Source organism: Schistocerca cancellata, chromosome 11, assembly GCF_023864275.1.
Source record: "Schistocerca cancellata isolate TAMUIC-IGC-003103 chromosome 11, iqSchCanc2.1, whole genome shotgun sequence".
Lineage (NCBI taxonomy): Eukaryota > Metazoa > Arthropoda > Insecta > Orthoptera > Acrididae > Schistocerca > Schistocerca cancellata.
This window is the reverse complement of record NC_064636.1, coordinates 102,056,713-102,071,118: the sequence shown is the minus strand read 5'-3', so window position 1 is coordinate 102,071,118 and position 14,406 is coordinate 102,056,713. Positions and strand designations below refer to the sequence as shown.

General features: G+C 38.8%; 1 protein-coding gene and 1 non-coding gene across 2 annotated transcripts in view; one reads left to right on the top strand and one right to left on the bottom strand.

Moving 5' to 3' along the window:
• Nucleotides 1–14,406, bottom strand: part of LOC126108271 (serine/threonine-protein phosphatase 6 regulatory ankyrin repeat subunit C-like) — a 66,730-nt gene that overhangs the window by 26,372 nt on the left and 25,952 nt on the right. The window contains exon 3 of the mRNA XM_049913498.1: nt 11,659–11,829. Coding sequence (XP_049769455.1) covers nt 11,659–11,829 — 171 coding nt within the window. The remainder of the gene's footprint in view (nt 1–11,658; nt 11,830–14,406) is intronic.
• On the top strand, nt 11,221–11,295 carry Trnas-cga (transfer RNA serine (anticodon CGA)). The gene has a single exon. It is a non-coding gene; the product is annotated as a tRNA-Ser (tRNA).

Here is a 14,406-nt window from a genome sequence, read left to right as displayed (position 1 = left end):
CTCGCTAGCAGTAGCAGAACATTGTAGTTCATATTCTTGGAGTGTTGAGGCAGAGGAACTTAGAGTGTTATATATGGACCTCGGCTGCTGCATTTGGTGATACCATTATCATGGCATTGTTTTTGGCCCTGCAAAAATATAATTCAGAAGATCTATAACAGGGCGAGGCCAACAGTACTGCCATGACTGCATCGCCGCCATGTTAACAGCCACTGCAAATCACGCCACCAGTGCCACCAGCCTTCCACCAAAATGTTTATATTTGGCACTCTGTGAATGGACCAGGTATTTGTGAAATTTGGTTGATTTTAATAATAATTGTGGTATTGTTAAAACTTCTATCTTGCACCTGTGACTATCCCAAATCACAGACCTTGAGAATCCTATCCCAGTGAATTTAATTTCGAGTGTGCTAATTTATTATGAAAAGACTATTAAGCAGCCGTAAAAATAGTTGTGATTGCTTTCTAATGTGTGGAGTTATTGTGTTTCAACTTCAGTTTAATAATTTGAGAAATACACCACTTCCAGTGCATTTTTAAATTGCTCTGCATTAATCTTCTTGAATACTTTGCCTTACGTAAAAGCTGTCCAAAAATAGTAAAGTTGTTAGTTAAAAGAATAATAATACTGATTAGAAGTGAAAAAGATTATTAATTGTTGCATTTATGCACTTTGATAAGAATTACAAAGTTTTATTACTGTTCATTCCATGAGAAGGTGTTTGAACTTGAATTTAATGGTGCTGGCATTTGCCCAGCCAACTATATTTTGAGAAGGTTAAAACACTACTTTTCAAAGCACATTTGTTATTTGAAGAGTTATAGTTTGTTGTGCTTCACTTAATGAATAATTATTGATGAGAATACTCACCATTTTCCATACACACTTGTGAAGATTTGTTAATGAGCATGGCTGTTCAAACCATGAAACTTTGAGGCCCTCATGTACTAAACTAGTTAGTTAATGAAGCAAAGCAAAGGTACCTCCACAGCCAGTGTAGTTAGATTTGCATTCTGTTTAATTGCTTCAAACTGGGCTCAATAAAGAAATATTTACTGCATTAGCTACTTTAATGCAAGCTAGGTAACGTAAAGGTATAGAGACCGTGTACTAGCAATGATGTTATATGGTGTGATAATAATAGACCTCCTGATTTAAATGAATCACTTCATGCTCTGCCCTGTTCAGTATTGCTATTAGTATCATGTGTGTTGGTGACTGGTTCTATTAACTGCTGCATCTAGTTCATTCAAGGCAGGGCTTAACTTTTAACTTTTAGGTGCCGTAAGGCGCCCCCTTCTACCACTTCCCACTGGCCACAGAGAGAGACTTGTGGTAAGACTTACAATGAGAAATTCTTTCTTAGAAAATACAGTTCTGAAATTCACGTTTTTAAACCACACAATCTTATAATCAGAAACATAACACCACAAAGTTCCACCATCTGCCGTACCAGTGTCACTTTGCTCCATAGTTCTGCTTCACACGTATTGGCACCAAGTCATACTCACGACATCACGTTTTCAAATGCTGCCAGCCACAACGTTCAAACAGTTTTTTTGTAGCTGCTCTATGAACATGTGTTCAGTATTCATCAAAAAGGCATTTAGCAGTTAATGACTAAGATATTCCTGCTCCATCTGGGTCTAGTACAATTTTGATTTCCCACGTCTTCACGCAACGTTAATTCTGTGAGCATTTTCTACCATAGCAGCTGATCGTTGCGTCGTGCCCGAGTTGATAACAATGCAAGATAAAGTTAAAAACATTCCCCCCTCCCCCTTCCTCACCCTGAGGCTGCCATAATCTTCCTCCTCTCCTCCCCACATCATGTTACACTGCCATGGGGAAAGACTATATGTAATGTTCTTCAGTCTGATTTTGTCATTTGAAACTTTCATGATAGTGAGTGAAAAAGAAATCACAAGTTTTATTTATACAGGTAGTAAATAAATTCCCTTCTAAATGTAAAATGTAGCTAATAGATTAAAAAATATCTATGACTTAACTCTTGCACTTGTAAAATAATTAAGTAGTTCCTATGTTACTAGCCAAAGAGAAAGGTCTTTACCATTTAATTAACATGAGACTCAACATGTAAAAATTGAACTGAAAAACCACTATTGTTCCCAGAATGAGATTTACACTCTGCAGCGGAGTGTGCGCTGATATGAAACTTCCTGGCAGATTAAAACTGTGTGCCGGACCGAGACTCGAACTCAGGACCTTTGCCTTTTGTGGGCAAGTGTTCTTTATGTTATAATAATCAGGAAATGATAAACTCATCATAGAGATGACAGATTTGTTCTTTTCCATAAGCCCATAGTGTCTTAACTGAGAAAAAACATATTTCATGAGTAGCTGCTGCAAACTGAATATTTATTTATTAAACCACAAACAATCAAAAGGGACCTGTTATTATAAATGTTAACACATTTGCTGCAATCTGACCGAAAAACATTTTACATGTAGAATACATCTTGTAGGAAAAGCTATCAACGCATTTGGCATTGAGAGAGAATTATTACAAAAATAAACATGCACTTATATTAAAATCAGCTTCACAGTGAAGTTGACCATTTCAGTCAAAGTCGCACTTACAACAATCATCCATCTTTGGCGAATATTTTACAAAAATGTCAAAGCTTCTTGAGTTCCATTATAGCTCTGTTAAAATTACTTTTTCATTTCCAATAACATACTGTGTATATAAAAAAATTAGTTTGTATGTTAAACCATTATTTAAACAATTTGACTTCAGCGGGCTGCACGAAGATGTTATACTGTTTCAAACAGCAGTTGAAAACTTCAAGAATCCCACATCTCAGTAGACTTTTAGCTCGATTTGCCGTTCAACAATTAAACCGCTAATGACCAATAAACTGAATCGGTGGGATTGAGTATTGATCTGTTAACTCATTTATGATAAAATTACAAATGATTCCAAATCAAGAATATCACATTAATAATAAATTGTACCGAGCGTTAATTTTGAGATTACAGTTTTGTACTTTGAAATATGAATTTAATTTCCCTTCACTCATAAAATTAAAATAACAAGTCCTGTTAACATGCAGTATATATCTTTGACCTAAGGGTATACAACTTTGTTTAAATATTTCCCTTTAAATTTTTGAAAAAAGAGACAGCATTGGTCATATATTTTTCTATTGCAAAATCGATTTTCTGTCACTGAGTGACCATCTTCAGTGCTATATTGTATGATACAATATAGCACTGTATGATACAATATAGCACTGAAGATGGTCACTCAGTGACAGAAAATCGATTTTGCAATAGAAAAATATACGACCAATGCTGTCTCTTTTTTCAAGTATACCTGTTACCTGGTCGTAGTGCACAAGACAACATGGAGTCGCCAATCAATAAAATTTTGCCTTTAAATTTTATTACACTTTCAACATAGCGTATTAACTTAAAATGACAAACATCTGTTATCCTGACAAAAGTCAGTGGCATATGAGCAGTCAGTTTATACAGAATATACATTGTGTATTTATTGTTAAAAAGTACCTTTTTAGGATGTATTATTAACTGAACTCATAGTTTTAACTAAGTTCATACTCAGTGGCTCAAATAAACGAAGAAAAAGTAAGCATTGTGAAATTATTTCAAACACAATCAATGGAGATGGATTAAGGAAAACGTTTCCATAATACAGAATTATCCTCATTATACACTTTATCACTTCGTGCTTTTGACTGTGTAGCAAGTGCAGAATGATATCCCTTCACCATCCAAGATGCCCATTTTCATATCTAGCTACAGGTGGTCCCAGAAGTCTGATGCGTAATGAACTACAAACAGTGGTGATGTAGAGTGACGATCTCAGTGGTGTCATAATTAAGTTCACTGCAGAAACGCCACGTTCACACTCTGCAATCGACACTGCAATGCTGTTTATTATTGATACAAATTTTTTGACCATTGGTGGCTGTACAAGAACAGTTGGCATTTCTCCACTTAGTAGTGGTTTCAGACCTTGTTTGTACTCCCTGAAGTCCTTCATTATTTCAGAGGGCTATTAATCTTAAATCTTTCACACATTCGAAAAATCTCATTTTCTCCGTAAGTGATTGATATGTTTTTAGGCCACAATTTCAGGTGAATGGCCTTCATGTAGTTCATAACATCATCGTAGCTTTCAGATGCAACCTGGATGACAAATTATTTGCCAAGCTGCGATAAAACTGTTTATCAGGATTCTTAGAAATAATTGTTCTTTGAAAAAGTTTAACACATTGAAAGTTCATATTTTCCAGTGCAATGTTAGCTACATTTGCATGTTGTCCCATTGCATCAACCAGACTTTCAAACACTTTTAATAAAAGTGTAATGTTGTCGTGAGCTTGAACAAGGTTAACACTTTATCTTTGAAGCTGTAGGGATAGATCGGCCAACTCTTCTAAGGCATCAGACATTACAGCTAGGTTGGAGACGAAAGATGTAGATGACAATGTATTACAAAGCCCTTTGTAAGAAGACCATTGTTTTGAGTCTCGTTTCGTGTCCTTTGTGTACTTCTAAAAAATGACTGTACAGAGCCCTGCAATCTTTCCACACAGCTTTAACTGCCAATAAACTGGAGGCCACCAAACGAGTGTCAAAACACTTGATCAATTTTTAAATTTCTTGCTCCAAACCTTTAGCAGCAACTGCCAACTCACTGCTGTTTTTCGGAGAGCAGCTGAAGATATTTCTAACTTTATCCATGAATATTTTAAAATGATTAATTCCCACCACTTCCTCTATTGTGTCATGCATGGTGAGTTCTGAACGATGATTCAAACAATGCCAGATGAGTAAGTTTGGAAACATCAGCTTTGCAAGGTCAGACTTTTTTTCCCAACATGACAGAAGCTCCATCGCAAGTCAAAGCGATTACATGGTCTTTCAAAAACCCACAGCCTAATCCTAGTGATTCTAACTGCTTTAAAAGTTCTTTCAAGATATCAGATGCTGTTGTGTCATTTAGCCCAAAAAGTGTCAAAGAAATTCTCATGGAGTTTTCCATTCCTTTTAACAATGTTCTGAACTATACAATCAAAGCTTTTTTGTGTGAAAGAGAAGTGGCTTTATCCAAAAGAAGTGAAAATTTGGAGTCACTTTTTATTAAATTATTTATTATATCTGATGTCATCTGGTCAGAAATATGAATCACTATATTAGATCAAGCAACATGAACATAGTATTCGGCCCATATCCAAACCATTTTTAATTTGGAGATCAATTTCTGTCTCAAACTCATAAAACAGTCTATTTAACTTTGCTTGATTATAAGATGTCCAAAAACACGCTCAGTAAAAACTTTTTGTTCCTTTACCTAGTGTAGATACACTTCTACAAACTTGGCCTTTTTTAAATAATTAACCATGGGTTTTTAGCTTTATAATCTGTACATTGTTCAACAGACCGACAATCTAGCTTTTCATCATCATTACAATTATCAATACTGTCTATAGATGTTTTGTCTGTATCCATATCCACCAACTTACAGAAATTTTCATTTTGCTATAATGACATAGGAGAAGGATCGTCTGATTTTTTGTTTGCATCTTCTTCTCCAGCCACAGCTGACGCCATGGATTCTACATCTAAACTGTCGTTTTCATTGCTCTCACAAACTTTTTGTCTTTTAGATTTAAAGAAGTCACTAATTTTTGTAGAGATGTACGTAACTATTAAACTCTCATGTCCAATCACAGTCTCGCTGTGTAAATAAACACTACAAACAAACCGAAACAATGCTGTCAGTTCTGAGCAGAACAACAACTGAACTGCAAGCGATTGAGCTACATAGAGTGAGTGAGTAATATCGTTGAACTTTAATTCCTAAAGTGCCTGTTGGATTGTCTGTTGGCTTCTCTGTGAGGCAGCGATGGCTAACAAGGTAAACTAATTCAAATTGAAAAAGCCGTAGACACGACCTGTCTGAATTGTGGCCTACAAAGACTGAATTCACAGACAGACATACAGATAGGCGATTGTAACGTGAGAACCACTTATGGGATTTACATGTTTCTTTCTTTAACTCACAGACATATTCATTTACTATCTATTAGTATATATTTCGCTACTTTAGGTAGCACAAGAAATAAGCTGTGGCTATAGTTGTAAGTCAAGTTGCAAAAAAGTGGGCTGCCTTTGTGCTCTCTTACAGTACGCTACATAAACTATTAGAGCAAAATCATTTGATTTTTTAATGAATTGTAGACCTCAAAAAGAACCAGGAAAAGTCAGCAAGAGCATATGTTTGCCTTTCACAGTTGAGTCACACTCACTTTTTCTGCTTTGTGGGTGCTGAAACAGGTGATTTCAGAAGACAAAAATCGTCATTATTCTTCAACCTTAATCTTTTAATTAGGTACATCTTTTTGAGCTCTACAGTTTGGCACTACGTAACGTGATGTAATTCTTATGGACTACGTAATGTATTTCAAGAGAGCATGCTGGCGGGAAACATTTTTACTTCATATAGCTCATGACATTTAAATGGCTGAACAGACTTTCAGAAATATATGTAAGAACCGTCCTGATTAAACCAGCTGTCAAGTAAAAAAACGGCTTTAAAATTGGAACTTTCGTTTGAGAACTATGTTGGGGCAGACAGACAGACTTATGGGTCAAACACGTACATGTCCGTTCTGCATTGGGAGTTCAAATTTGCCCCCTGTGGGAGCTCCTCTCTACTGTATAGTGTCAACCATGTTCTAACAAGGGTGCGGGCAGATAAAGACAAAGGTCAAGAGTGCCGTGGACAAAGGGACGTATCGGCTCAAAAGACTGCCAACTTTTAGTCATGTTTGTTCCATACGCACATTTGATTTTTAGCTGTGATATAAATTGCAACATGGAATGAAATGATTTCATGAAAGCAAATTATAAAGACATTCACATTCAAACACAGCTTACATTATTTATTTCTGATTGACACACATGAGACATTGCCTTGCTACTACATCGCTGAGGTCGTTGGCAGTTGTAAACAAAAGGTGATATGTACCAATCACAACTTTGGAATGATACTCCACTTATCTTACACACACACACACACATACACACACACACACACACACACACACACACAGTACCTCCTGCCCATCACATCATATTGGCGACCCATTGTCACGTTCACTTGTTCTGGTGCAGCGGAAAATTATAGTTACGTTTTGATTTAATACTATTTCAAATCTCCAGTGCTGTACTGTAAAAAAGGGAAAAAGAGAGAATTAGAAGAAAGGGAGTTTGTGGGAGGTGCCAGAACGTGTTCTGACGGAAATTAAGCCCTGATTCAAGGTACGTGTTGTTGTGAGGCATATGCTACTGTTTGCTATCTCATTGGCCATTTGTTTGACTTCCAAATTAGTACTACATTTATCTGCAAGGCTACGTTACTCTGTTGTAATGTGAACAGATATAAAGAAAGAGTTTTGTGTGTGTGTGTGTGTGTGTGTGTGTGTGTGTGTGTGTCAAGGAAAGTTAGGTTAGCCTTAGCACTGCCTTCTGCTTTATTACATTGTTTGACAAGAATTCCTAATTAGGCTGGCGACTGATATTAATACATAACTAATATTTAATTAATAAGACTTGCTTTTGTGCTGGAGAACATCTGTTCCTCACTCAAATGTTTAGTGTTGGTTATACTCCGCTGGGGTGTTTCGGAAACGAATCCCAGTCTGTTTGTTCTGTTCCCATTACGTTATCTCACAGTCACAACTTTCTCAAAAATTCCTCTGAGAGGTTTAATGTAATCACTGACTGCCATTTAGGGTGGTCGGTGTTACCGTTACAAGCACTCCCTTTGGAGGAGCCCTCCTGCACCATTCCACCACATGTGGATGGCTGACTTGCTGCAAGGCTATGCCCTGTGTTCTGTGACATTTGTGTGGTTGCTTCGGTATCTCAGCATTTTCAGCTCTTAAGGAGGGAGGCAGAGTTTTAGCTGGTAAAGACATTTCCAGCTGGAGTACATCACAACCAGATACACACTCTGGAATCAGGTATTGAATCGTAAGGTGTATCCAGGAACAGATGTGCACTCAGAGCACAATTCAGTTATGATAATGACTGAGCCAGATCGCTGGTCGATCATCAGCAATCGGCTTATCTTTGGTGCGTCCCCGGGCATGAGCATCTTTGCATTTTCGGCTGGGGCGCGCGGGAAGACGAGAGCCAGTCGGTTTGGGGCGGCCGGTCAGACTGGCGGAGTTGTGGCTACGGCGTGAGCACACGTGTGATGTCTGTTACGCTGGGGCTGTTTGTGAATAGTGAAACTCCTGCGGCGGTTACTGGTTGCCTGGAAGGCATTTCGTATAAATTGTGCCAAGTCTCACAGTGAGAGAGGAGTCCGGAGTTGGTGTTGGGCTATATGTTTGTACAAATTGAGGTGCCTGTGTGAGAAGCACGGCGTAGGGCTGTCGGTTGCTTCGTCCTTCTGGGAGCCATCACAAGCAGATGTTCGCTCGGAATGTGTACAGTTTGTGGTGAGCATAGTGTGAACAAGTTCTCGTGGGATGTGCTCCTGGCCTGACTCTTGGCCTATGTTATTTGTGGGCGCCGACCCCTTGTCTGTTACTGCTTTCGGGTGTCTAAGATTTCACAGCAAAACTGTGATTTTGGGGCATTCTGTGTTTCTGGCTCAGCCTCCACCTAGAAAGGGGAAAGATTTGGAATTCCTTAATGCTGTAGTTTAAACATATAAAAATATTGTATTTTATTCCTGTTTAATGTCAGACAGATTCAAATGTAACTTCATTTATGTATTTGAAATAAATGTTTTGGATTGACCTTAATGAATTATGTGCAATTGAAGTAAGGGATCCAGTCCTTCATTAGTGCTTAACAGTGGCGTGTGGTCCGGGTTGTGACCCCTGTGCTTGGACCAGTTAGTGAACTAAATTTTAAGAGAATTGTTATGAGAATTCAGTGTGTAAATAATAGGATACTGAAGTACACAGGAATGGAATGGGAATTTTAACTTCTTTGAGGCTCTAGACAATGCAATAATAAATGGCAATCACGTGAATATTCACATTTGTCTGCGCAATCCATGAGACAGGAGTCATAACAACAGACTGCCAGAGAAACACCATCCAGGCACTACAGAAGCAACCAAGCGCCTATAAGTGCAATAGCTAAACAGCTCATGAATAGAACTTATTGAAAAAATAACAACAACATGCAGAAGAATGGAAGACGAAGGTGACAATCTGTTTGAGAAAACTGAATTTGGAGTAAAGATGCAGTGATAGTGGAAGGGATGTTCAAGAAAAATCAACAGATCTTTATTGGATTTGCAGATCTTTACATGACATTTGACAGCATGAAACAGTGAAAGTGCATGAAATTTTTTTAAAAGGTACATATAAGATATATGGAACAGCAGGTAACATAGAATATGTACAATAATCAACAAGAATTGGTATTCTGAATTAAAGATGGTTAAAGATAAGGATGCAGGAAATCTCCACAAATGTTCAGATGAACACCGAAGAATCACTGGTGGAACTGAAGAAACTTATAGCAATTTAATTAAAACTGAAGGTGAAAAGGATTTCCTTGATAAAATTCACTGGTGATATTTCTGTGTTCACTGAAAGTCAGACTGAATCGCCAGAGTTGGTGAATGTAATAAACAGTTGAATGAGTGCCAAATCAGGATTAATGAATGGAAGAAAGAGGAAAGTATTGGGGTGTGGCAGAAATAACATTGGTGGCAAAGTTTACAGAATTAAGGACCACACAGTAGACCACTTGTAGGACTCTGGTACACATGATGCTAATTTACACTGAGGGTCAAAGCATAGTTGTTATAAGGAGTAATCTTCTTCTTCTGTAGTGGTCAATCCAAGGATTGGTTTGCAACAGCTACAATGGCAGCTTGTCTCCATTCTGTGCGTCTTTCAGCTTTTCTCTTCATTTCTTTATAGGTGTCACATCCCACATCTTTCACGATTTGATCCATGTACCTCAGTCGTGGTCTTCCTCTTGGTCTTTTTCCCTCGACATATCCCTCTATGATTGTGTTCAGGAGTCCTTTATGCCGTAATAGATGGCCTGTAAATTGCACTCTTCTTCTAAGGAGTAATGTAGCATGGAAAAACAGGAGATTCTTCGCAAAACAAAGTTACGAATATCAAAGATAGGCCTTAATTTGTGTTAGACATACCTGAATGTATGCTTGGTGCACAGTACTGCATAAAAATTCATCATGGATTATGGAAAAACAAGAGGGGGATCGGAGCATTGTAAATGCGGTGCTATTGATGGATGTTTAAACTAGGTGAACTTACAACAGAAGAACTGTGGAACATCTCTGCAAAATAGGTGAGGATAGTGTGATATGTGGAAAACCGTGACAAGTACAGGGGTCAGCACATTAAGTTATATTTGAAGGCATCAGGGAATAGCTGCTGTGGCACTAGAGGTGGTTGTTGAGATTAAAAACTGTAGGAAAAGACAGAGATAGGAATGCATACCTTAAATGACTGGACTCTAGGTGCTCATGGGGCTGCAAATCTGTTGCTCACACAGACAGACACATTGTCAACAGAAGGCAGAGTTTCCCCTTTGCATGTCTGTGGTTACCAAGACTGGCTGTTACAGCAGTGGGGCAACCAAGGTGCTCCACACCCTGGCAAGCTGAGGCTCTGCTGGCGTTTGCTTCTGTTTGGTGATTGCCGAGTATATTTCTTGTTACTAACAGAAACTTTATAGCAAATTATTGGGTTCTTTCTCCTCTCTCATTCCTGACAAGCACCAAAAATGGTCTCATAAATGTGTGTGTATGAGTCTGACCTCTACTAGACCATTACAATACATCTAAAGTAATAGACATTTATCTCACCTGACAGTTTACACATTCAGTGCACTCATACTCTCCCCATCACTAAATTTTCTGGGCATGACATTGTCTGAATTATTGAAACTTCCTGGCAGATTAAAACTGTGTGCCGAACTGAGACTCGAACTCGGGACCTTCGCCTTTTGCGGGCAAGTGCTCTACCAACTGAGCTACCCAAGCACGACTCTCATTCTGGAAACATCCCCCAGGCTGTGGCTAAGCCGTGTCTCCGCAATATCCTTTCTTTCAGGAGTGCTAGATCTGCAAGGTTTGCAGGAGAGCTTCTGTAAAGTTTGGAGGGTAGGAGCCGAGGTACTGGCAAAAGTAAAGCTGTGAGGACAGGGCTTGACTCGTGCTCGGGTAGCTCAGTTGGTAGAGCACTTGCCCACGAAAGGCAAAGGTCCCGAGTTCGAGTCTCGGTCCGGCAGACAGTTTTAATCTGCCAGGAAGTTTCATATTGGTGCACACTCTGCTGAAGAGTGAAAATCTCAGTCTGAATTATTGTTGGCATTGGTTTGCTGGTCTTGATGAATAAGACACTGAACTGCTGACAATAACTATTTTTCCTACCAACCTATTCTTAACCAACCTCTCTCCCATGATATTATGATCTAGTCGTGGGAATACCACCTCTGATTGTATGTTTTTATCTAGACTGAGCATTTACACTTTGCTTTTCAGTATTTATATCTTATCTACCATATAATGGTGTGTGTGTGTGTGTGTGTGTGTGTGTGTGTGTGTGTGTGTGTGTGTGCGCGCGTGCGCGCGGGCGTGCTGAGGGAACTCACCGCATTTGAGAGACAGTGGCCTCATCAGGTTGAGGAGTCGTGGGCCGCGCAGCAGCAGGTGTCTGGCGAGGTGCGCTGGCAGAGGTGGTGGTGGCAGCGGTGGTGGTGGCGGTTCTGGTTGTGGTTGTGGTGCCGGTGGTGGTGGTCCTCGGCTCTGTAACGACTGGTGCACTGCACACACAGAGAGGCAGGGTGTGAGTTGGCTGGGCGTGTCCTCGTGGGGATGTGGAGGTGGCTCACTATTGCCAGCACTGCTGAGGGACCATCCACACAGGGGATAGGGCTCCAGTTAATACAAATGAATTACCAGTAAGCTAATAACAATCAGTCGTACCATCTGAGCTTTCCATGGCAGTCGCTCAACCCCGTACAACAGGTAGTTCAAATCTAGGTGCAGCCAGAAGGTACATACAACGCCCAGTACTTGCACAAAACATAATTACAGAATTACCGGACATGTTAGCTCAGGTGCAATCGCCATCAAAACTATCCAAACGGCCTGAATTCCACTCCACCTAAATTGTATGATGAAGTGCCATATTCCTTGACAGAATGTAGGGGAACGACGAATGCACCCACATAATGTTACTGTCTTGCAGATCCTCTGATCTCTTTTCGATATGGACATTTCACTCTACAAAATGATTACTACAAGACCCCACTTGAAGCAACTGATTTGTAACACTGAGTCCACAATCAGACTAATATCACGATAATGTGAATATCGAAACCTGTTATAATTAGATGGCAGCTAGTAAACTCAAGTTTATTGCAATAAATGACTTTTTGGAAACTAAGTTTCAACTTGAAATTAAGTGACGAAAACATTTGTATTAAGACTACCATCCAGGATTCCAATTGAGCACCTATTGTCTCTGTTAACTAAGTACGAAAGATCTTAAATATCATTTCAGCCACAGGTAAGCATGTGTATATGGGTGCATGTTGAAATGTTGAAATGACTTCGCAATGTGTTCGATTATTCAAACCTAGCAACTAATAGGATTGTTAACTAAGTGCAATAATACATTACATATCCAAATATAGCAATATGAGAATCTGAACTGTCGAGAAAAAGTATTTTGTTCCTTTGCTGGGATCTGAATCCACCACCTCTCATTGTTTTCTAACCATAAATACATGTTAAACATCTGCTTAGTTTAGCTGTAGCAGGATGTGCCCATGTATGTACTGGAAATAACCTAACGGAACATTCTGTGTAGGGTGGGAATCTATCCCCGCGTGCTGCATGCACCATCGTTGTTGACTGCACACAAGATGATGTTGATTATCGAATTCTTTTTCGCCACTTGCTACGAGGTATGTGTTTTAACTTTTCGAGCAATCATTTAAAGTTTTGTGTGACAGACTTGAAATCGACACCAGCTGTCATAGTTGACAAGACATGCAGAGGTGATAAAAATCAAAATCGCTTTTCTCCTCTGGTTTTATATGCACGACACAATAAAAATCTTTGCAGACAACCATGAACACAATGGATGCTAATAACTATGGACATATCCGTGGGAAGAATTTCTTAACACAAAAGAGCTTCATTACACCAGATGTGTACTGTTACATTCTGAGGACTCACATTAGCATTTGATTTTACGTTTTTTTGTCAGGACCAAACAGTTTTGTTTTATGAAGGTAAAGCCAAATAGTTCAAATGTCCATCCAACCATCCTGTTTTAAGTTTTCCTTTATTTTCTTAAACTAAGCAATGCAAATACTGTGACCTTTCCTTTGAAATTGCACTATCTATTTCCTTTCTAACGTTTGAGAGCTGTAGATTCTACTTTGTCTCTAATGGTCTTGCAGTCGATGGGATGTTTGACACTTAATTACTTCTTTCTTTCTTCCTCAACATTTCCTATTGAATTAAAGTGCCACATGATGGCTAATTGGTCACATTTCATGACATTTGGCAGTAATCGATTGAGCCATACTGGTAAACCACCACATCAAAACTAACCAATTGAAAATGAGAAAATTATTTCCTGACGTCATTTCATTGACACACTTACCACATACGCGCACAAAATAATACAACAAAACAAACACATTTCCAGAATACAAAAGGACTCACAAGCTGAAAACTTACAAACACACTCAACAAACACACACTGAGAGCACCACACAGAAAAGAACCAGATGGTACACCATGACCTACACACATAAACTAACACACACAAGCAGAGCCAAAATAAAAAAAATACCACACCATGACGCGCGCGCGCGCACACACACACACACACACACACACACACACACACACACACACACACAAACGTGTACACAAACAGATGACAGATACTTCAATAATTACACTCGAAAGTTTGGCAATAACATTCGATCTTTGGTAAAAACATTTGACAGTCGGCAACAGAAACCAAAACATTGCATTGAAACAATCTTTCAGTTCATAGTGCTGTGGAGTATGGGAAAAAACTGCAAATTGGCATTCATAAGAAGAACAACACCAAAAATGCAATGGGTGTGTTATATGTAAGAAATTGTCCACACAACCTGTAAGTACAGTTCAAAACATTACTACTTAATAGGAAATACCAACCACCAGAACTGTTTATAACCTATAGGCACAGTGACAAAAATGTAAATTAAATAGCTAACATATGTACATATTCCAGGCCACTGATAACGCCTTGCACAAAATAAACTCAAAACGCGTATGGCACTAAAATTGTGTTTTATTCAGTTGCTGTCAGATGGTCCATAAGTAAAAAT